Source organism: Macroventuria anomochaeta (genome assembly GCF_010093625.1).
Source record: "Macroventuria anomochaeta strain CBS 525.71 unplaced genomic scaffold BU25scaffold_9, whole genome shotgun sequence".
NCBI classification, from domain to species: domain Eukaryota; kingdom Fungi; phylum Ascomycota; class Dothideomycetes; order Pleosporales; family Didymellaceae; genus Macroventuria; species Macroventuria anomochaeta.
Genome location: NW_022985370.1, coordinates 790,425 through 813,512, shown reverse-complemented (window position 1 = coordinate 813,512; position 23,088 = coordinate 790,425). Strand labels below are relative to the sequence as shown.

General features: G+C 52.9%; 8 protein-coding genes across 8 annotated transcripts; 3 read left to right on the top strand and 5 right to left on the bottom strand.

The window, feature by feature from the left end:
• Positions 1-654: 654 nt before the first annotated feature.
• On the top strand, positions 655-4,065 carry BU25DRAFT_456873 (heme peroxidase; the record flags this gene model as incomplete). Its single annotated transcript, XM_033710069.1, has 2 exons — positions 655-3,985; positions 4,040-4,065. 2 exons carry the CDS (start codon positions 655-657, stop codon positions 4,063-4,065), a joined length of 3,357 nt encoding a protein of 1,118 aa, XP_033564025.1.
• Positions 4,066-5,083: 1,018 nt separating this feature from the next.
• Positions 5,084-7,148, bottom strand: BU25DRAFT_336893 (succinate dehydrogenase; the record flags this gene model as incomplete). Its single annotated transcript, XM_033702652.1, has 3 exons — positions 5,084-5,641; positions 5,692-6,308; positions 6,365-7,148. 3 exons carry the CDS (start codon positions 7,146-7,148, stop codon positions 5,084-5,086), a joined length of 1,959 nt encoding a protein of 652 aa, XP_033564024.1.
• A 536-nt stretch (positions 7,149-7,684) lies between these two features.
• BU25DRAFT_409089 (tryptophan synthase) lies at positions 7,685-10,239 on the bottom strand. Its single transcript, XM_033705977.1, has 4 exons — positions 10,079-10,239; positions 9,939-10,026; positions 7,853-9,880; positions 7,685-7,802 (listed from the first exon to the last, which is right to left on the bottom strand). Exons 1-4 carry the CDS (start codon positions 10,124-10,126, stop codon positions 7,798-7,800), a joined length of 2,169 nt encoding a protein of 722 aa, XP_033564023.1. The 5' UTR covers positions 10,127-10,239; the 3' UTR covers positions 7,685-7,797.
• Positions 10,240-10,733: 494 nt separating this feature from the next.
• Positions 10,734-12,027, bottom strand: BU25DRAFT_420069 (uncharacterized protein; the record flags this gene model as incomplete). The annotated part of the gene is made up of 3 exons (XM_033707978.1): positions 10,734-11,426; positions 11,477-11,504; positions 11,564-12,027. The coding sequence occupies 3 exons, from the start codon at positions 12,025-12,027 to the stop codon at positions 10,734-10,736; spliced, it is 1,185 nt and encodes a 394-aa protein (XP_033564022.1).
• Positions 12,028-13,011: 984 nt separating this feature from the next.
• Positions 13,012-14,016, bottom strand: BU25DRAFT_409086 (uncharacterized protein). The gene has a single exon (XM_033705976.1). The coding sequence runs from the start codon at positions 13,958-13,960 to the stop codon at positions 13,247-13,249; it is 714 nt and encodes a 237-aa protein (XP_033564021.1). The 5' UTR covers positions 13,961-14,016; the 3' UTR covers positions 13,012-13,246.
• Positions 14,017-15,063: 1,047 nt separating this feature from the next.
• BU25DRAFT_275044 (uncharacterized protein) lies at positions 15,064-15,887 on the top strand. The gene is made up of 2 exons (XM_033701876.1): positions 15,064-15,186; positions 15,279-15,887. Exon 2 carries the CDS (start codon positions 15,284-15,286, stop codon positions 15,752-15,754), a length of 471 nt encoding a protein of 156 aa, XP_033564020.1. The 5' UTR covers positions 15,064-15,186; positions 15,279-15,283; the 3' UTR covers positions 15,755-15,887.
• A 2,112-nt stretch (positions 15,888-17,999) lies between these two features.
• On the top strand, positions 18,000-20,114 carry BU25DRAFT_275030 (BING4CT-domain-containing protein). The gene has a single exon (XM_033701875.1). The coding sequence runs from the start codon at positions 18,305-18,307 to the stop codon at positions 19,964-19,966; it is 1,662 nt and encodes a 553-aa protein (XP_033564019.1). The 5' UTR covers positions 18,000-18,304; the 3' UTR covers positions 19,967-20,114.
• A 16-nt stretch (positions 20,115-20,130) lies between these two features.
• Positions 20,131-22,927, bottom strand: BU25DRAFT_364160 (DUF663-domain-containing protein). Its single transcript, XM_033703779.1, has 3 exons — positions 22,670-22,927; positions 20,818-22,619; positions 20,131-20,763 (listed from the first exon to the last, which is right to left on the bottom strand). The coding sequence occupies exons 1-3, from the start codon at positions 22,779-22,781 to the stop codon at positions 20,206-20,208; spliced, it is 2,472 nt and encodes an 823-aa protein (XP_033564018.1). The 5' UTR covers positions 22,782-22,927; the 3' UTR covers positions 20,131-20,205.
• Between the last annotated feature and the right edge of the window lie 161 nt (positions 22,928-23,088).

Below are 23,088 nucleotides of genomic sequence, written 5' to 3'. Positions count from 1 at the left end.
ACAATTCCATTATTTTCATTGGTGCACTAAGGTGTTTGGCGGACCGCGGCGCTCCACGTTCAACGCTGAGGGCTGAGCTGGTCGCGTGCGGCTGAGACGACACACTTCTCTTTTTGGCCCCACGACCGACGAAATCGTCAGCCTGGAAGGACGCAATGGCCACTATCGTCGGCCTCTGGTCTTGTAGGAGGACCACAAAGCCATTTAAGAGGCTGCTTCCTCGGGTCTTGTGGGAGTTGTATTCGTAAGTGAAATCACACTACTGCAGCTGCAAGCGAAGCAGTATCACCCTGGTCTCGAATCAGAGACGAACACTTATATCTCAGCCTCGTCGCCTGTGTGCTGAACAGCGTCTTACCTTGCACTTCTTGCGGTAAGCTGTATATACTGAACCTTAAATCTTTACATATCCCGAAAGAGGCAAAAGGCAAGGAACACCTTTGTACCTCGAGCTGAAGTTGTTGGTGTCTTTGAATAGATGTAAGTCGTCCGCTCCTTCCTTAGCCATCAGATTCACTATGTCTGCTCAAAATGCTCTCGCAAGTGCGCTGCACATCACGGCAGTGTCGTCCGCGTCAACCGATGTGTCGTCTAGGCAAGAGTGGACGCTGGACACCGCTGACACCGTTTCGACAGTATCATCAATTACCAAGCATGGCTGCAGAAGCAAAGGCCGCCTGGGACGCACATGTCGACACCAGAACAGGCAAATCACTACCAAAGGCCGCTGAGCCGTCTGAACTGACTAAGCTGAGAAATGCGCTTGGTAGCCCCTTCAAGAAGATGGCCGGTCTCGTCGGCGCAGCAGCAGCGCCAGTCCCCGACACTGGAGATGGCTCAAAGATTGCGCCTGAAGACGATCCCGCCGTTTTGAAGAAGATTGCAGACGGCCTGGGCGATCTATCATACCTTGGCATCGACAATGTAAAGACATTGCTCGAGATCCAGAAGGACAAGATGATGGGCGGATACACCGACGACAAGACCTACCTCATGGAAGGTCTCATCCGGACAGCTGCAGCCCTGCCAGACGGCTCGAAGATGCGAGACAATTTGACCAACACATTCGTCACACAGCTCTGGAACGATTTGGAGCATCCACCACAGTCATACCTTGGAGCAAAGTACCAGTACAGATCTGCGGACGGATCCAACAACAGTCTGATTCATCCTCAGCTCGGTGCTGCGGGAACGCCTTACGCTAGGACTGTCAAGCCCTCCATGATGCAAACACCAGCGAGACCAGACGCCGGCGTTGTGTTCGACAGCATCATGACCAGAAAGCACGCCGAGCTGCATCCGAACAGGATTTCGAGTATGCTATTTTACATTGCATCCATCATTATCCACGACTGCTTCCGCACAGAGCACAGCGAGGATGGCCTTGACGCCAATTCACTAACAAGTTCGTACTTGGATCTGTCCCCTCTGTACGGAAGCAATCAAGCGGAGCAGGACAAGATGAGGACTAAGAAAGATGGAAAGATCCACCCAGACTGTTTCTCTGAGAACAGACTGTTGTTCTTCCCTCCCGGTGTAGGTGCTATCTTGATTATGTTCAATCGGTTCCACAATCACGTCGTGGAGAACCTGGCGAAAATCAACGAGTTGGGCCGTTTCACCAAACCTTCTGCGGAGCCTCCTAAAGTCATCGGGGACGAGGATGACAAGGCTAAGGCGAAGTGGGATGCGTCTTGGGTCAAGTATGATGAGGACCTATTCCAAACCGGTCGCCTGATTACGTGCGGCCTGTACGTCAACATCATTCTCATCGACTACGTCCGCACCATCTTGGATCTCAACCGAACCGATAGCAACTGGCAGCTTAACCCTCGCGCTGAAGTGAAGGACCTCCCAATGGGTATTGGAAACCAGGTCTCTGCTGAGTTCAACCTGGTTTACAGGTGGCACTCTACGGTCTCTGACCGTGATGAGAAATGGACGAAAGAACTGATGAATAAAGTGTTCAAAGGACAGGATCCCACAACGTTGACAAAGGACGATTTCACGGGCAAGCTCCATGAGTATTACAAGAAAGACTACAAGGCAAACCCATCGGAGCGCGACTTTGCCAACTTGAAGCGCAATGCCGACGGTACACTTCCCGACGACGACCTCGTCCACATCCTCACTCAGAGTATCGAAGACTGTGCCAACTCTTTTGGTCCGAACAGAGTCCCTGCGGTCTTCCGTGCCATCGAAGTGATGGGTATCGAGCAAGCGCGAAAGTGGAACCTTGGTTCGCTGAACGAATTTAGGAAGTACTTCCACCTGGAACCGCACCGAACCTTCGAGGATATCACCAGCGACAAGTACGTGCAGCAGCAGCTGAAGCACTTGTATGATCATCCAGACAAGGTCGAAATCTACCCTGGTATCGTGGTCGAAGATGCAAAGCAAGCTATGGCACCTGGTTCCGGTCTGACACCACCGTACACGGTTTCGCGTGCCGTACTGTCAGATGCTGTAGCCCTTGTTCGTGGAGATCGATTCTACACACACGACTACAACCCACGAACACTGACCAATTGGGGTTACTCACTTGTCAATTTTGACACTGGCGTTGACAACGGCTGTGTGTTCTACAAACTCTTCCTCCACGCCTTCCCCAATCATTTCAAGAGCAACAGTGTTTACGTGCACTACCCGCTCACCATCCCGTCGGCCATGGAAGAGTCACTCAAGGATTTGGGCAAGGCCAAGCTCTACGACTTCTCAAAGCCCAGTACAAGCTCGCACCCACAGCTTGTCAAGGAGTATAAAGTTGCGACCGAGATCATGAAAAATCAGGAGACCTTCAAGGTTACTTGGGGCGAAGCCATGGAATACATTATGGGTTCTGCTTCGAGGGACTTCATGCTCGCTGGCGACGGCAAGAAGAACGCCGAGTCTCGCGAGATGGTCAGGAAGGCCTTGTACGTCGCCGACTGGGACAAGGAAGTACGCAGCTACTACACGGCCAAGACACGTGAGCTTCTTGTCGAGAAGAGCGCAAAGATTTCCAACTTCAACCAGATCGACATCATTCGCGATGTTGGCAACCTCGCACATGTGCACTTTTGCGCTGAACTCTTCATGCTGCCCCTCAAGACCGAGGAGCGGCCCCACGGTATTTTCACAGAAGCTGAGCTCTATCTCATGATGTCGGGCGTCTTTGCCCTCATCTTCTTCGATGTCGACCCCGCTCGCTCTTTCCCTCTGCACCTCAAAGCACACGAGGCTACAAAAGTCCTTGGTGACGTCGTCGCTAAGAATGTCGAAGCTATTGCACGCTCCGGGATTCTGTCACGCATCACACAAGCCATCTGGCCCAATGACTCCGCGCTCAAGAGCTATGGTATTCACTTCATCGAGCGCTTGTTGAAGTCCGGCATTGAGCCCGAGAAGCTTGTCTGGGGCCACATCCTTGGCACAGCAGGCGGCATGGTATCGAACCAAGGCCAACTCTTTGGTCAAACACTTGAATACTACCTCCTTGGTGCGGGCCACAAGCACTGGGCCGACATCCAGAAACTCGCCCACGACGAAAGCGAACCCGCCTTCCAGAAACTCCAGCGCTACCTCCTCGAAGGCTCGCGCTTGGCTGGCGAAACAGCAGTTATCCGTCAAACCGCCAAAGACACCACCGTCACTGACTCCGGCCGCACGCTCAACCTCAAAGCCGGCGACAAGATCTTCGTCAATTTGCGCGCTGCATCGCACGATCCCACCATCTTCCCCAACCCCGATGAAGTCGACCTCAACAGGCCGATGGACAGCTACATTCACCTTGGCTACGGGCCACACCAGTGCTTAGGGCTGCCAATGGCTAAGGTCACATTGACGTGTATGCTGAAGGAGGTCGCGAAGTTGAAGAATTTGAGGCCTGCGTTGGGCGATCAGGGGAAGTTGCATAAGGTCGAGAAGAAGATGTATCCGGGTGAGAAGTATCCGTATCATGCGTATTTGACGGAGAATTGGGATATGTATTTCCCGTTCCCTTGTGGTAAGTCATGACCCTATCCTTCGATTTTGAGGTGGTTAACTGACTGTTGTGTAGCGCTGAAGGTCTGCTGGGATGATTGAGTAGTTTTGTAATTGTAGAGCAGGAGACGGTCCATAAGCGATGTTGTATGTTTGGGTGATGAAGCGCAGGTAGCTTCCTTGTAAACTCGATTTGGCGATTTTGCATTGCTCCAGTTGTTTGAGAATGGACTTGCTTACGACCTATCTAACTATGAACCCACGCGCTCTCTACCGAGTGGTTTGATATGTGCGAGAGATCCATCCAGGAGGATTGCGGCTTGCAACTTGCAGAAATCAGTGATGATTGGTCGTACGTAGCACCAACGCCAACGCATGTGGACCGGTCAATCTTTGGATATTATGATCAAAACAGCACGGGGTCGGTCACGCTGAAGGCATTCATGCACATTGGCTAAATTGACCGCAAGCATCAGGCTATGGCTATGTATTTCCGCCTCTCAGCAACCCACTGCAGAGGAAGAGCCAAGCCCGCTAGCAACCTTAAATCAGCCAGCAGCGCCTTCTGTCAAGTATACCGTGGTAAGTTTCGTAGCGAGGATGAATAATAGAGCCAGGACAGAACATAAGTTCTGAACATGAAGACAATCAGCACTACTCTAGCTTCTTCAGCTTGCTCGCCAGTCTTCTTAGACATCAAAGAACTCCCGTGCCAAACATATCAATCAACACCGTCCCGTGGTCGGTCATGACTGCCTCACGAGTTCATGGATAGCTAGTACCCTCGATTGTAAGTGAATTTCCTGAGAACAAGACATTCATCCTGCCATAGACCAAGAAGCTGATCTTTTCGATTTTAGCCTGCCTAATAGGCCCCCAGAATCATACCTTCACCCACAAACACAACGCAGGCCAAACGACGCAAGAGTTACTACGCCGTACTGAGGAATGGATGCAGTTCAGAACGTGGTGTGATTTCGTTGTATAGTTGTATACCATTATACTCCCGTTGGCGAGTTTGAGCGTTTCAACCCGTTATTACAGTACTCCATAGAAGATTCAATCCACTTTGCCGATGCATAAGCAAGACTGTTATTGTACCTTACTACCCCGCTCTTCTCTAATAACTCCTCTTAACAGGCGGCACACTCTTACATTCATCTTCATCCAACGTCCCCATTGTAACTGCCCTCGTACCCCACTTGACCTCGTCACCAATTTCTTTCTGCCAGGTCAAGCTGTGCACCATCCAATCCTTATCATCCCTCTCCTTGTAGTCATCTCTCGCATGCGCCCCCCTACTCTCCGTCCGTGTCAACGCTGCCCTACTCGTCTGCACCGCATTCGTCAACAGATTCCTCAATTCAAGCGTCTCCACAAGATCCGTGTTCCAAATCAGGCTCTTGTCGGTGACGCCCAAGTCCCGCTTGAAGGACGATTCGATGGAAGAGAGTTGCAAGTTTCCTTGCGTGAGGGAGTCTTGCTTGCGGAATACAGCGGTGGTTTTTTGCATCGTGGATTGCATGTCAGAGCGCAGGGAGGAAGTGGGTGTGGAGCCGGCGGAGTCAAGAAAGGTGGTTATTTCGCTGATAGAGTCGAGGCCGATGTTTCTTTCGGAGGGGTTGTGGGTTGCCCCGGGGGTGTGGTTGTCGGCTATGTGGAGCGCTGTTGCTCGGCCCTGGAGGGATGTTAGTATTGGGACAACGATGGAGATGAAGTGTGACTCACGAACACTACGATGTCAAGCAAGGAGTTGGCGCCGAGTCGATTCGCGCCATGTACGCTGACACATGCTGCTTCGCCCGCAGCGTACAATCCATCAACGACTTGGTCGTTTCCGTCCTTCACGTCAAGGACCTGGCCGTGGTAGTTTGTCGGAATACCACCCATGCAGTAATGTACAGTCGGTAGGACCGGAATAGGCTCCTTTGTAATGTCGATGCCTGCAAAGATTGCAGCCGTTTCAGCGATACCCGGTAAACGCTCATGGATGATCTCCTTCGGTAGATGTGATAGCTGTAAGTTGATGAAGTCTTTCCTTTCGCCACAACCTCGACCCTCGATAATTTCGAGGTTCATAGACCGCGAAACCACGTCTCGTGATGCAAGGTCCTTGGCTGTTGGGGCGTAACGTTCCATGAAACGTTCGCCTTCAGAGTTCAGGAGGTATCCGCCTTCGCCGCGTGCACCTTCTGTGATCAGGACGCCCGCGCCGTAGATACCAGAGGGATGGAACTGCACAAACTCCATATCCTGAAGCGGCAGCCCTGCTCTTGAAGCCATAGCACTCCCATCGCCAGTGCTCGTATGCGCGCTCGTTGCGCTAAAGTATGCTCGACCATAGCCTGCCACCGTCAGCCGTAGTTCTTCCATCCCATGGTAGATTCAAGACTGCACTTACCTCCCGTCGCCAGAACAGTGTTTTTAGCAAACATGCGATGACACGTCCCATCTTCCATATTCAGCGCCGTAATACCCACACACTTCCCTTCACTCATGATGAGATCCAGCGCAAACCACTCAATAAAGAACTGCACGCCCGCCTTCAAACTCTGCCCATAGAGCGTATGCAACATAGCATGTCCTGTGCGATCACTCGCACAAGCCGTCCTATACGCCTGACCACCCTTGCCATACTTCAAGCTCTGCCCACCCAGCGCTCTCTGGTATATAGTCCCCTCATTCGTTCTCGAGAACGGCATGCCATAGTTCTCGAGCTCGACGACCGCAGGTATGGCTTCTTTAGTCATGTAGTGGATTGCGTCTTGGTCGCCGAGCCAGTCGGAGCCCTTAACAGTATCGTACATGTGCCAACGCCAGTCGTCTTCTGTCATGTTGCCGAGCGCGGCATTGATGCCTCCTTGTGCGGCAACGGTGTGGGATCGTGTCGGGAAGAGCTTCGATACGCATGCTGTTTTCAGTCCGGCTTCTGTAAGGCCCACGGCGGCGCGGAGGCCGGCGCCTCCTGCTCCTACGACGAGAGCGCTAAGTGGAATTAGCAATGTTCGGTATATATTCGCGATAAAGGTTCCGAAATCGTACTCATAGTAATGGTCAATGACGGTCAACCCCTTGACATCCTGAGCATTTATAGAGGCAAATCCGCGTTGTTTTCTAGACTGGTGGAAGGGCGAGTTGCGAGCACCGAACCTCTGCCGCTGAACAGCACGCGCAAATGCCCGCATCATGAAGGTACAATGCAGAGAAGAGAGAACGTCTGAAGAACGAAATCAAAGAAAGACGTCTAAGACGACATTGATAGTCGGAAAGTGCAGGTCAGTGGCGCTAACTTAGCTACCCGGCGCCCCTCCTAGTGATGGAGATAATCCTCGGTTGCATCGAAGCGCGTATGGAGATCCGGGCGCTCTGGTCGTACGCAAGTAGTGTCAAGCGCGTTGAGGTGGGATTGATACCGACAGCTACTGGAAGCATGTAGCCTGTATAGTTGCCGTTATTTTGGTGATCTTGCACGCATCGTCTGTCGTTCTTGCGCTGCAAACATAATGGTTGGAGATCTGGAGTCGCAGACGTCAAAGCTCACGACTCGGGCGCTGCTGAGGCCCTCCCGGGAGGCAGCCAATCATCTGAACAGCATTTGATGGAAGTAACCGAGCAGCCTTATCGGTCGGTTACTTGCTCACGCCACGATTCTTCAAGTTGACCAGGAGTCACGGAAGTTGTTTTGGAACAGTGAGAAACACGGAAAAGTTGAATGATCGGAAAGGCAGGTGTAGTTTTCATTGCTGTCTATGATCCGAGGATATTGCTGGCTTGACGGCTGTCAAAGCGCAAGCTTGCCGAAGTGAGCTGTTGAGGCTTTGGTGTTGAGGGCGCTTAGACTACTCATTATTAGCAAAAGCTTCAGAGATTGAAGATGGATAAAACTTACACCTCAGGTCCCAGCCAATCTTAGGACCCAGCTTGGGCAGCTCTTCAGCAACACTCTGCACATCCTTGTCACCACGACCAGACACGCAGATAACAATATCCTGGTCCTTGGTCATGGTCTTAGCCAGCTCAATCGCACCGTAGATGGCGTGAGCAGTCTCAAGCGCAGGGATGATACCCTCCAACTGAGACGCCAGACGGAAACCAATGAAGGCTTCAGCATCAGTTGCAGCAATGTACTTAGCACGGTCGCTGTCCTTCCAGCTGGCCAGCTCAGGTCCGACACCAGGGTAGTCGAGACCAGCGGAGACGGAGTGAGTCTCGCTGACCTGTCCGTGCTTGTCCTGCAGGATGTAGGTGCGGACACCGTGAAGTACACCCTTGGTACCTCCAGACAAGGTAGCGCTGTGGCGGTCGGTATCAATACCGTCACCACCAGCTTCAACACCAAGAAGCTTGACTGAAGGGTCGTTGGCAAAGGGGTAGAACATGCCAACAGCGTTGGAACCACCGCCAACACAGGCTACAACCGCATCGGGAAGCTTGCCGCGCTTCTCCTGCATCTGCTGCTTGGTCTCGTTACCAATGATGGACTGGAAAGTACGAACGATGGTCGGGAAAGGGTGAGGACCAATCGCAGATCCAATGATGTAGTGAGTGGTGTCCAGGTTGACGACCCAGGCGCGCATAGCCTCATTGACTGCGTCACGGAGGGTCTGAGAGCCAGCCTCGACAGCGACGACCGAAGCACCGAGCAGCTTGATGCGGAAAACGTTTAGAGCTTGGCGCCTGACATCCTCAGCACCCATGTAGATGGTGCACTTCATGTTAAACTTGGCGCAGACAGTGGCAGTTGCAACACCGTGCTGACCAGCTCCAGTTTCGGCGATGATCTCGGTCTTTCCAAGTCTCCTGGCCACCAAAACCTGTCCAAGCGCGTTGTTGATCTTGTGACTTCCGGTGTGATTCAGGTCTTCACGCTTCAACCAGATGTTCGCACCTCCAGCATGCTCCGTTAGACGCTCTGCAAGATGCAAATGCCCGGGACGGCCCATGTAGTCGTAGTACGATCGGTACTCTTCCCAGAACTTGGGGTCTTCAATCGCTGCATTGAAGCCCTTCTCAAGCTCGGAAAGACAGTCCATGAGCGACTCAGGTACGTATTGACCGCCAAATTCGCCGAAACGGGGAGGCAGCGCATGCTCCTCGTCGAAGTCATCGCTGTTGGTGTTCAATGCCTCCAGCTGATCGGCAAGTCCGGGACCGTCGGGGGTGTCGGCATCAGTGATGACCTTGTCGACGTGTACACCAGTGGGCTCCTTGGCACCGTCGATGGCCTCAACAATGCCAACTTCGCGGGTGGTCTCACGGCTGCTCCTACCGCAAATCTTATCGCAGTACGCTTCGACAGCCTTTGCGCCGGTTCCAGGCTCAGACTTGGCAATCTCGTTGATAATCTGACTGCCGATGACGACACCCTCAGCAATCTGACCAACGCTCAGGAAGTGATCCCTGGTGCTGACACCGAAACCAACGGCGGCCGGCTTGTTGCCGGAGTACTTGTGAACGCGCTCCAAAAGCTGGGGAAGAGCAGCATTCATGGATCCGGAAGCACCGGTGACACCCATGCGGGAAACGACGTAGATGAACGAGTCGGCGATTTGGCAGAGGACGCGCATGCGGTGTTCCGAGGTGGCTGGGGCGATCAATGGAACGTAGGAGAGACCGTAGTTGCGGCAGAAGTTCCTGAAGCGCAGAGCCTCCTCAGGCGGCAGATCGACCATGATGAATCCATTAGCACCTGCCTCCTTTGCGTCCTGGAGCATCTTCTCCTCGCCGTAACTGAGCAGAGGGTTGTAGTATCCCATAAGCATAACGGGGGCCTTGAGACCGCGCTTCCTCGCATCACGGATCATCTGGAGGACATCGGCGGTGTTGACTCCGTTCTTCAGAGCCTGGGTGTTCGCGGTCTGGATCGTGGGACCGTCGGCGATGGGGTCGGTGAAGGGCATTCCAAGCTCAATGATGTCTACATAAGTCAATTGACTGATTCTCGTGCACTTATTGCTCGTGTGAGTCGTGTATACCTGCACCACCAGCTTCCATGCCCAGCATGATGTCGGGCGTCTCTTGAGCAGTGGGGTAACCTGCTGTCACATAGGTGACGAGGGCAGACTATGTCATTGTCAACACTCATTCTCACAACAATTGGACTAATTTAACTTACCCTGCCCTCCTTCTTGCATTGTGCAAACGTCTTTTTAATGTGCTCCATCGTGGGCTATGAGTCGAGTATGAGAGAAAACTTGTCTAGCAAGTCGTAAAGGCGAATTGACCTCTATAAGGTGCAAACAAACGTGAGTCACGTTCGGATAATAAGGATTGCTGGAGAAATTGGCGTTGCAGGGTTGCGATGAGTCGTCCATTCATATTTATTGATACCGAAGGCGGAGAGTCGGAGGCGTTCGAATCGAGCCCCGCACTAGCCTCATTCTGCCATGCATCGAACTGTCATTCCTTTGTCAGGGCAGCCTCACCAACCTCTATGGTTTAGCTGGGAGCGGTGCCGCAATCCTCGCCCCTATTCAAGTCCTAAAACTGACTCAAACCTCAAGACGCGCAATCGGGAGAGTCTACAGGCCATTTTCACCCTCTGACGTCACTTCGTTCGTGCGATCATGAAGTTCTGGATAGGACTCGAGTGTTCAAGTTGAATTTTTAAGATATTCGATTTGGGAAATCCCAAGTTGGGTATGAGAAGATTGAAAAGAAGAGCTGATTTGCGGTCTTCATCTATGCCCCACCCATTGGATGCTCATCGTCTCTGTTTGTCGTTCTTAAGCGTACAGACACCAGCTCGCAATAGTCGTCCATCAACATGATCACAGCCCGAAGCTCTGGCGTAGTGTACCCCAATCAGGGTCAAAGTATCTTCCAAACCTCTTGATCTCACACATGCGGTTGAAGCATCGCTGACACAGGCTGTTTCTTTCTCTCCTCCTTCCACATCGACCATGCCTCCGTGGGTCCTTCTCCCAGTGTGAATCTGCATTTCCCTGATCGTCCAATGGACCAGTCTTCCAGTTACGGTCGACAGCTCTGTTCAGCCGGGGGTCCTCAAATACGCACGGGAATCCAAGTCTATCTCCATCAAACTCTGCGAGCCAAGGGCAGCCCTGCTCCTGAGCTTTCTGGTAGCAGCGCGCGCATAGCTGGCCACGGTGCCGCACTGTGCCACACAGCCGAGTGTCTTTAGGATTGAAGCTGCGCCGCCACGTGTCGAAGCGGTATTCCGGATTCTTACAGGCGCAGAGGTTGGACCATCCTTTGCTAATGCGTTCGTTGCTGTCATGCTCAAGCTGATGCTTGTATGCATCAATAAGACGGTTCAGATGGCGTCTGTAAGGATGAGACGCTGCTCGCTCGTATAGAGCATCGAAGCTCATGTTCTTGCACCAGGCGCAAATATTCGGACCTCTTTCTTGTCCTTCTGGACGAGAATTGCAGGCGGTTCCAAAAGCACAATGAGGCCTTGGTGGTGGGCCCAGCATATCTGGTGGGGCGTCGGATTCGGACTGCACACTTCTCTGTTAGTAACAACCAATGTGGGAAAGGGAGTACGTACCATCAAGCGACGGGTCTTCTGTTTCAATCTAGGATCTCGTTGTAGCCTTCCACATCGCCGTCCTCTTCTTCCTCCAATCCTACCGACCTCGACGACACGACTTTGTCCGCTTCTTCATGACATAACCCACTTGGCGTGAAGTATTGTACGATGCCAATCTTCTGCAGATGCCTCCTCCAACACCTTGCACAAGCCGCTCCTTTCCTGCGGACGACTTTGCAGGTGAGGCGGGTCCCTCGAAGGTTCAAGTCACGCCGCCGCCACCTGCGGTACTCGAAGTCTGGGTCTTCGAAGGCGCAGAGATAGCGACTGTGTGCTTCGATGTTTTGCCTGACAGTATGCTTGCGACGGACCTCTTCGTCAATGAGAGCGAGTGCTGTACGGTTATTGTTAGCCCAGGTACGTAGCTGTTGAGGGTCGTGTCGCGTAAGACAGTTGGTGCAGATCTGGTGAGGGTTGAAGACTTTCCGCCCAATGCCGAGACAGTTGCCTTGCGAGATACACTCAATGATTGGTGGAGGTCTGAAATGTACCCCAGCAGCTGAAGACATAGGATGGCGACGAAGCTCGGATGTCTGGATTCAGCTGATTTGGACACGCTCCACTCTTTGCCGTGAGCTCACGTCAATGCATCGACAACCACGTAATTGATTGTCAAAAATTCGGGGGTTCAGGAGGTCGAAGCCGGTTTTGTTCGTGAGGAGCCATGGTGGTCTTTATAGAAGCAGAATTACTCTGGTGGCACAGCGCTTTCTATGTCGAGAGCAGAAGTCCAGGTACGAAAGTGACAAAAGCGGAGCCGACGTTTCCTGTATGATCAGACTCAGCCAATGCTATAGCCACAAGCACATGGAAAGAAGCTTTGTCTTGGCGCCTGCGAGGTCCGACATGTTGGTTCAACGGACGCCGATGCGGTGTGTGAAACGCCTAGTCGATCGATGTGTGACTGGGTCATGGCCACTTGGGCAGCTTCTCAAGGGAGCATCTCATGGCTTCTGCGCTCGTGATGCGAACAGATAAAGCTATGGTCACCTCGAGGCTGACCCTCCGTGAATCACGGCACCAAATCCGACAGATGGGCGAGGTCAAAGCGGGACACCAAAAGTACCGGCTGGCTCGAGAGACGTTGCCCAGCGCGACACTCGCCGCCACCGAAGTTTGCGGTCATGTCCGATAGTGAGCTTGGAGGTACTCGAAGGGGCCTACCGAAAACCTCACAACCACGTCGAGTTGCTGATTTGGATTGCTAGTCATCTGATTCGCTCTGAATCAGACATTGTCGTATTTCGAGGCTCGTTGGGTGGACCTTAATGATCGTCAGTCGATGATGTAGTCACGCCCAGGACATTCCCCTGTCTATCCATCAAGATTGGCAAAACACAGTCTCGTGCAGAGAACAGAGCCTGTGTCATCTGCTTACCCTTCGGCGACGCAATGCGAGCAAGTTTTCTGCCGTAAGGGTGCGTCTACCAGAAATTTGGAGGTTAGATTGTAGTCGGGTTGCGAAAAGATGATCTGTCGCCGCCGAAACTTTGTGCAACTTCGGCAAATTCACGTTTCGGTTGGCTGACACCAGACCCTGGTAATCATGATAAACTTGCCTCGTGCATGCACTTTTGCAATCCGCTTCGAAGCAAGTTTGGCATCTTGGAAGGACTTGTTGCATTTTGAGTCTTGGTCTGGTCATGCGATGCTGCTGATCAGAACACAAGTGACGATTCAACGGACGACCTCCACAGACGAACGCACCGTCGAGTCGCAATGTTATGTTCAGTCGTACTGCACATCCCCCATTTCGTCGTCTTCGGGCTCCACATGGGTGACACACCTGAACCTTATATGCGTAGCCAATGTCAGGGCGTTGTCGTCCGACATCTGAGGCACCACTCTTCCCTTGTATACAGCGATATCGCTCACGATGAGCTGGCTTGGATGGCACCGCATTAGTCGTGCTACTTCAGCCTTCAAGCCGTCCCATATCAAATCCATGGAACGGGTTATGTCGATATCCCCAACCCCATAGCTGACTCTAATTACATCCAGCACGTCCTCCTTGGCTCCGAGCACACCTGGTGGTCGTCGATGACGACGACCCAGGTTATCTTGGGCGTCCCAATATTCTCGGCGAGGATCAGTAAAGACCACGAGAAGAGCAAGTCGTTGCCGCACCTTGACAGTCAGAACAGTAGTACTGCCAACCCCCAGGCGTGTCCGTCCATGTAGCGCAGAAAGTTGAAAGCCATCAGGGCGCGCATCCAAGCACGCACAACATGTGGCCTGTGCCAGATTGCAAGCGGTCACAATCTTGTGAATGCAACGCTTTGGCACCACAAATAGTGCTTGCATGGAGGGGGTCGTCGAATTCTGAAACCCAGTCGCCTGTTCTTCTTGAACAAGGTTCGAGGGAAACCGGTTGCTGCAAGCTCTCTTCTGTCCGCGACCATCAGACTCAATGCTGGTCTGTTGGCGTTTGAGAGAAATCATCACTGAATACTGCTCTTAGTAGCATGTATAGATGGGGCATCTCGCGACTCCATGCGTCACAAGTTGTACTTGTATACATGTGTCGTACAGTGCAGGCCTGCTCATGCTGGTGTCCGTGGTGGCAATGCGCAGGCTCCAGCGCCATTACGAGCTGTGCCGCTCCAGTCGGACAATTTGCGGCGCTTGCAAGCGCTCAACAACACCATGGCAGCCTGAATGTGCCAGGCAGACTGGTCATCTGGATGGGAGTCGTCGCATCTTCGTAATGACGGAAGCTTGTAGTGTAGGCATGTAACGTTGACAGCCTTGTTAGCAGCTGCAGGAGGGGCAACCTTTCCCCAACAGATGCTAGCGTACCAAATGTTTGGGCTGCTCCTGTCGACACCACACGACAGGTCTCATCCTCTCCTTCCGGCATGGAAACATTGACACGATCGAATGCTGGTGGTTCTGGCTTCTCGGTGCTTCCTCTTCGGCCAATTGAGTGCCTGTTTCATGAAAGCCTGATAACCGCCGATTCGTCGTCTAACAGCTGATACCCCTCATCACATAGCCTTATTTGCTACTACAGGCTGGCTATCCGTCAGCAAGGAAAGACTGAGCTTGCTCCTGAGGTGGAGTTCCAATAATGCCTTCTGAAAGCGAAGACGAGAGCTCGCCAGCTATCACTTCTTCCTCCGGGCGAGAAGCAACGATCGTGCTATGGTGATGCCACGCTTCTGGTGGGCAGGGACGGAGGCAGTCAACAGCCCATTGTAGTCTTGAAGACAGTCATGAGTCTGGCCAGCCCTGTATGGAGAGCGGTGTTCGATCGATTTTGGATCGAGAGCGAGGCCATCGAGATATCGCTACCTGATGACGACCCGGGAGCGATGCTCATAGTGCTCAAGATCGCTCATCTCCGTTTTCACGACCTTCCCAAAGCCGCAGACGTGGGATATAGAAGCGCTGTTGTGCCTTGCCGTCACGTGTGATACATACGACCTTGTCACGCTTATTCGACCGTTTCTCGACCTGCACGGCTGGGCCCAGAAACACTTTCCTGGATGTGGCAACTCTGAAGAATTGCGACCCCTCTTGGTTTTTCATAGCATGGACCTTTGGCTATAGCAATAGCTTTGAGACACTGTCGCGACATATTGTCAAAGCAATATCTCTGGACAAAGAGGGACTTCCAGTGATACATGGTGTTCCTTTGCCGCAATATGTGCCACCAGATCTACTTGGTGAGTACGGAATATTTCCGCACAAGCAGACTGTTCCTCTCCTCACTGTTCCTCTCCTCACTGTTAGAAACTGCCGCTAACACATCCTTTAGATAACATGTTATGGCTTCGCGCAAATGCCATTGTAGACCTCAACAATGCGGTTTACAAGGCTTTGAACAGGCTCCTCAAGTCCACTTGCACTAGAAGCAGATCTAACGATCAATGCCACGCCATGATTCTCGGCTCCTATACATCATTCTTGTTCAAACATAAATATCTACCACGACGCGAAGGCGTCAAACATGCAGCGTATTCTCTTAGGCATCTGGCTCTGATTCTCAGCTCTGTCAAGATACGCGCACTCGATGAAGATAACTACATGGATATGGCTAATTACGTATTGCATGTCGGTGATGCACACTATTCCTGGGAGCGTTCAGATTTTTTTGGGAATGGTCTCCACTCTCACTCGAAGTGCGCCAATGTCTTCGACCTTCCTCAGCAGGTGGAAAAGATCATGTCCAGCATACCTTCCCCGACGTTGGACTCACATCGGTTGCACATGGAAGAGCAGGCGAAAAAGTAGATGCGGGACCATGGGCTTCGCTGTATGGTGAATGAAGGGAAAGACTTCGCTGGGAACGAACTCATAGAGTATGAGATTTGTCAACACTACCACGCGAGCGAAGCAGATCTGCACATATATACCCTCATCTGTTCTGGACGAGCATCGTATACATATGGCAGCTCAGGCTAAGAAGTGAGCCTCGGTGACAGCAACGATGTCCTGCTCATTGGCGTCAGTTTCACACGAACATCAGGCCATAGCAAGAATGTACTGAAACGAAGTTTTAGACCTGGACGTAATTTCCAACAACGGCGACAACGTCCCACTTGCTAGCATAGACTGTGGAGGCATTCAAGGAGTTCGGGTTGACGGGGTACTGCGATTATCTTCCTCTTCATCCTCTTCTCGAAGTGCGTTCGGGTTTGCGCTTAAAGGACCTTGCAGGCTGTCAAGCGCCGATTGCTGATATGAAGGAGCAGACTTTGACCCGTGTCGTAGCGGTACCTGCGACGGCCTTTCTCTGATCTGGTTGCGGCGTCTCACGTACTGCAGCAATCGCCGAGTGTGTTGCTGGAAGTGAATCTTCCTCTCAACACTACCCATATTCATGCCCTTTCTGCAGTGTTTCTTGCTAAAGTCTGAGATGCATGTTCTAACCATAATTTGTAGTTCCTCGGTGCAATTTCCGAGACAACGCAGCCGTCCGAGACAAGACATTGTGCGAGGTGAGCTCGGGCTTCTTCGCCATTCCAATCGCGTGCGCAGATTCTGTACTTCTTGGTCGCCTTGTTGTAACAGACCGTTTTTTGTCGCTTGCCAGGTTTGAATCTATGCTCAGCGAACGATATGAGTTGTTCGCAAAGATACTCGGGTTTGAAGTTGAGCCTCCTTGCTGGTATGAGGACGTCCTCAGTAATTCTTCTACAGTCATCTGCGATTAGCAGACTGAGCTGGTTTTGTCGAACTCTGTCACAGGCAAGACGAAGGCATGATCCGAGTGAGGTCAAATACCACTCATCGTCATCATCAAGCTCATATGAGCCGCAGACCATATCCTCGATCAGATAGTAACGAAAGAGTTCCGGCGTATATCGTAAGTGAACACGAGATTTGAAAGCAGAAATCGGCGGATGCGATATGTTGTCTTGCGTACTTCAGCTTCCGTGAATGCTGATGGGATGTCTTCGTAGACCGGCTCGAATGCTGTTGAGGAGAGATCTTGCATGGATTTCGTCGCAATTGATGAGGCCGGCTGGCCTGGAAGCCTAAAAGATCCCGAGCGTAGTGGTGCACTTGACCCTGACAGGACGGGGCTTTCCCACAGGCTAGCCCGAACGAGGCAGAAGAAGGGTGGTCTATCATTGACTTAGACGCCACTGATGGAGCTTGCTGGCCGGGAAGTCTTCGGCGTATCATTCCGCTTGAAGGTAACCGAGTTGGTGTCCCGTTATAAGTCCTGTTAGGATTAGGCCTGTTGGATAAGTCCCGATTGAATAGGTCTCGTTAGGATAATGGCTCGGCATTGTGATTATCGACAGCTCGGAATGACCGCAATGAGCTGAGACAGGATAGCGGATCCTGGAGGCCTTCAGGAGCGTCAAAAGCGTGCAAGTAGTTCCAAAGGTTGGTTGACTAGTTTGGTGGTATCCTTTTTGGCGACTTCCTGAGATGTACGAAAGCGTTGTCGACGCGTCTATGAAGGGCCGCGAGGCGGAAGAGAAGAGAGGCGCTGGGAAATGTGATGTTCAAAATCAATGTGGGCAAAGGGACAGCAGGCAACATGCAATGAGATGCCCCTGTTTGAGCTCGTTGTGCAGCTCATCATGAGCGTTCATTCGCTGTCTTGCGATACCCCAGCGAGGCTGAATTTGCGTCCAAGACTAAATTTAGTAGTCGCAAGGCCTCATGGCACCTTTTTATCAGCAAGCGTGTCGAATAAGAGAGAGGGGAGCCAGGTTGGAGTCAATGCTCAGGTGGTCTTGAAGCTGAATTTCAACTGTGCAAAGTCAGTTGTCGTCTTGTAATATCAGGAAGATCATGCACGACTCGTACGGTCAGTCTATTAGTGCTAGTCAAAAGCTGCCCTGCTTTGCGCCTAATTAGCCAAAGCCTTGCAGGCTTCTTGGTGCATTCTTTTAGTTTGCTTCTTCGAGGATCGGCGATATACTATGGTCGTGCCCCGCACGTGTGCCCATTTGGGTAATAAGCCGGCCTCGACGCTGTAGCCACCTGGTTCTTATGATGCCTATACACTACAGAAACGCTCAAGGGTGAGCCCTGAGAATGGCATTTGATGTCGCGTATCCTGGCCAATGATGCTTGTGATGGGCGTCGAATGAAGGTCGTCGTGGTACTCCGATCTAGTGCTAGCGCTGCCAAGAGTTCGAGATGAAAGCGGTGAGCGCGGTGGACCGCGGCAGAAATTAATTTGTAGGAAGTTGCGGCGAACACCAACACATTTGCGCAACACTCGTTTTCGACCTCAACGATTTCTCCGTGGTGCGGATCCTCGGTCTCCAGCATAAATTCCGACTTGAAACACGATAGTTGCATTCTACGGCCACCAATATGGCCACCGAGCGAGGGTCCAAGCCCAAATCCACCGAAGTCCAGCGCAAATCACAAAAAGGCGCGCCCATAGACGATGAAGATGCCCGGGCAGTCGCGCTATTTACAGAAGAGGCCACGAAGCAATATGGAAGGGGCGATAGAATCAGGCCAAAATCTGTGAAGGATAAGAAGCTGAGGTCAAATCTGCGGTTACTGGAGAACAAGAACAAGCAGGCAGCGATAGAGGCAAAGAATGTTGAAATTCTGCTGGAGAACAACGAAGGGTTGTTGGAGACAGAGCATGAGCTGGAAAGGACATACAAGGTTCGACAAGACGAGATCAAGGCTGCAGTTGGGACAGAGACAGCAAAGAAGGGTTTCGAACTACGACTAGACGGACTAGGACCATATGATGTGTGCGAGTACAGCAGAAATGGACGCGATCTGTTAATCGCAGGGAGGAAAGGTCATGTCGCGACTTTCGACTGGAGGGACGGAAAGTTGGGCTGCGAACTACAACTGAATGAGACGGTACGGGACGCACGATGGCTGCACGTTAGCAACCAGAAGAACTTTGCGGTTGCCCAGAAGAAGTGCGTGTACATCTACGGCGGCGACGGCGTAGAGATACATCAGCTCAAGAACCACTCCGAAGCCACGCACCTCGAGTACCTACCCTACCACTTCCTCCTCTCCTCGATATCGACCGCCGGTATTATCAGATACACAGACGTCTCGACCGGCCAGTCGCTGGGCGAGCTATACACAAAACTCGGCCCGCCGACAGCATTCGTACAAAATCCACACAACGCCATCTTACATGTTGGACACCAAAAAGGCCTCGTCACATTATGGTCACCCAACAGCGCATCCCCCCTCGTCAAACTCCTCCCCCACCACGGCCCCGTCCGCAGTCTTGCAGTCGACAAATCCGGCACATACATGGTCAGCACATCGCAAGACCGCCGCATGTCTGTCTGGGACATCCGCATGTTCAAAGAAATCCACACGCATCACCTGCGCGTCCCGGGCACCTCGCTCTCCATCTCCGACCGCAACCTGACAGCCGTCGGCTACGGCACGCAGGTCAACATTTACAAGCCCGAGATCTTCACACACAACCCTGACCTCGTTTTACCCACGCCGTACATGGCCTGGGGCGGCGAGGGCATCAGCACTGGCCGTGTGCGATTCTGTCCGTTCGAGGATATCCTGGGTATCGGACACGAGAAGGGCTTCACATCCATCATCGTCCCCGGCTCTGGCGAGCCCAACCCCGACACGCTCGAGCAAGGCACAAACCCCTTCGAGACCAGCAAACAACGCCGCGAAACCGAAGTACACGCACTCCTCGAGAAGATCCAACCCGAGATGATCGCCCTAGACCCGAACTTCGTCGGCAACCTGGACCTCACATCTCACGAACAGCGCATGAAGGAGCGCGACCTTGATCACAAGGAGGAGGACAAGATTGCTAAGTTGAAGAAGAGGGGTCGCGGCAGGAACAGTGCGCTGAGGAGGTACTTGAGGAAGAGTGGGAGTAAGAATGTTATCGATGAGGAGAAGGAGAGGGCGAGGGAGATTGTGGAGAGGAGGAAGGAGAGGAACGTTGAGAAGCAGAAGCAGCTTAAGAAGGCGTATGGGCCCGCGCTTGAGCGGTTTGCTAAGAAGGGGGTTTAAGGGTGAGAGCCGAGGAGGGAACGAAAAGCATGGTAGTGGGGCATTTACACGGCGTTTTGTGAAAGGGTGATTAGGTAGCATATACCCTCTGGTGGCTGGGAAGAATGGAGCTCATATGTGTCAATGAAACGATCTCTTTGCGAACATGTAGTGAGCAACAAGAACGCCGTAACCATTTTGTCTACCTAGGTATCTACCTGTCATGCAAGTCATATCGTCATGCACTTCCCTTCCTCCCCTTAATTCTCAACCAGCATAGGCGCTTCATCACCCGCAACATTCGCGCCCACATCATCCGCACTCCACGCCCTCGCCGGCCTGGGCCACACTCTCTTATACAAACTCACCGCCACAGCGTCCATGGGATTGATCTTCCCATCAAACGTCGCTTTGAAGTATCCATGCGTACCCAGACTCTCCTTAATGAACCCACTCCTACCCCTCCTCGTCCAGAGCGGCAAGCTCTTGAACCACCTGACATCGCTGTCGTTGAAGAACATGTATCGCACTGTGACAACGCGCTTGTTGATCTTGTACGGGTGGCCCGTAAGAATGACGCGCTTGGCGATGATGCGGTTCATGGACGGCGGGAGCGAGGTGCCTGTGCCGATGAGCTGCAGGGAGGAGGATGAAGGGGAGTGGGGGGAGTGGGGGGAGGTGGTGCGTTGGAAGTAGAGGAGCGGGACGTTACCCCAGGTTAACGGGCCAATGAAGGAGGCGATGGCGTTTTGGCCGGGGTGCAGGAAGCGGTCGAATTTGTGGACGTTGTTGGGTGTGTTGCCTGCTTGGGAGAAGAGCTGGGATCTTGTCAGTATGTGGTTGGGGCTGGGAAGTTGGTGCTGGGAACTTACGGGGTTGATGACCATGCGGCGCGCACCGCACTGGACGATCATCTCGGTCTTGGACTTGATAATGTTGCCGTGGTCGGTGCTGAGTAGGATGCTGTAGTTGCAGGCTGTGCGCTTGTGCTCGTGCCTGAGCAGGGAGAACATGGCCACGGGTCGTGATTGTGACTGCTGGAATTGTAGCGGTACGCCACGGATGTGGACGTTGACTCGGGTGCCAGGCTTGACGCCACCAGCCCAGGCCTCGCGCATGAATTTTGTTGCTGTGCGCTTGTAGTCTGAGATCTCGAGCAGGCGTTGCCACTCCTCTGGCTCGTACGGTCGGTCCTCTTCGGTCTCCCAGACACTCTGCTTCAAGCTCTTCAGTCCACGGTACTTGATGAGACGCTCTCGCGCGTCCATGTTCGGGTGCAACTCAATCTCGTCTGGGAACTCAAGATCCTGTTCGGCTTCTGTTTTCCTCGACTTTCGGTAGGCCTCGATCTGTTCAGCTTCGTCTTCTGGCGAAGGATCCAGGAACATCTCCGACTGTGGGTATTCTGAGGGACCGCCCTCAGTCATCGCCTTCCCGTCAATGTCCATCCCCTCAACACCGTCAGCAGGGTGAGCGGGGGCGCTCTGGCCCTCCTCGGCATCCTCCGTGTCAAAGTCCTCGAGATCGGAGTCGGAGTCGGAAAAGTCCTCGAGATACCACGCAGCCTGGTATTTACTGGTACCTCGAGGCAGCCTCTTCGGCCGTGGGCGAGCCTCTTCGTCCTCCTCATCCGAGAAGTAGTGGTGGTCGTCAAGCAACACTCCCTTGCGCTCAGTGGGCGCAATCGAAGCAGCGTATTGTGTGACATCGTCCATGAGCGTCTCTTCGGGCGCGAGGGCTGCGAGGTCGTCCTGGTCTTCGGTTGGGTGCGCGAGAACGTTCTCTTCTTCCGCGTCGACCATCATGTCGCCGTCCTTCTTCTTCCGTGTCTCCAAAGGTGCTGCGACAATCTTGTCGACCTGAAAATCGCCCCAGTCGCCGACCTGGACCAGCCTGTCGGCCTTCAAACCCAACCCGCGGACTACACCAGTCAAAACGACCTGTCCAGTGCCATCCTCGTTGACTGCCGACTTGCCATCGGGCCATGCGATGTCCTCGATGAACATGTAGCTCCTCTGATCCCTCCATCTCACGCCCTTTGTGGTGATTGTGCACATGGATCGTACGAGATTCGAGGATTCTTGGCGGTTGTCGAGAGAGTATACGCGCTCGGTGGTAGGTAACCAATGTGAGATGTACGACTTCAGCGATCCAACAACCTGCGGCCTGCGCTTTGCGGGCTCGACCTTGTCCAGCGCCTGCACGACCGTGAAGCTGTTTGTGAGACCCTGACTTTCGATCGACTTCAAGATCAGCTCGCCCTCCTCATCAACCTCTTCTTCTGCAGACAGCACGAAGACAACAAAGTCCGCGACTCTGCAGGCATCGAGCGAGGCAAGCAAGTCTCTTTTCACGACCAAGTACTGGATTTTCTGCTTAAAGCGGTCGACATTTGTGCGTACCCATCCCGCCTCTGGCACGTCCTGCTCAATGTCCAGTGCCGAGTTCAAGCTTCGCACTGCGGAGGCGGAGGAGACATCCGAGCACAGGGGGATGATCGCAACAACGCGCGGTGCGCTGTCTCGTCCGGCGAATACGTTTGTGGCTTTGGCATGCTCGTGGTCCTTGTTGATGCGCATCTGCTTCGAGCGGTTGCGGCGGTCGAATTTCGACATGACTTGCTGGTGGGGCGTCTTGCGGCTTCCTCGTTCGAAACCTACGGCCTCGACTTTGCCTGCAAAATTGTCAGCGCGTTGGTGAGCGCATTTGTGCAGCCTTCCGTACCCTTGTTCTGCTCCTTCAGCGCGCTTTTGGTGGCATGGCGAGACTTGAAGCCCTTCTTGTGCTGCTTCGTCGTGCTGCGGTGGTGGTGATCTTGCGCAACTGAGGGAGCCATGTTGCCGCTGCCGCCCGCCTTGAATCTGAAGGGAATCGAAGACGCCACTTTCGCTGCGATGCGTCAGAAATGTTGCGCTTCTGCTCCAAGTGCGGGACAAAATCGTGGATCCACACTTCACATTTTTGGTGGCCCGCTAAGCTTATCCGCTATCGATAGGCGCTGTCTTTCAGCGTCGACTACATTCATCTCGACCGTCTCACCTTGACCATCAGTACAGCGAATCTGGTGCGTTTGGTGCATCGAAATACTCAGAGGTGGCAGTTCAACTGTTCCTTGGCGTTGCTCGAATCCGCGATCAAGACCT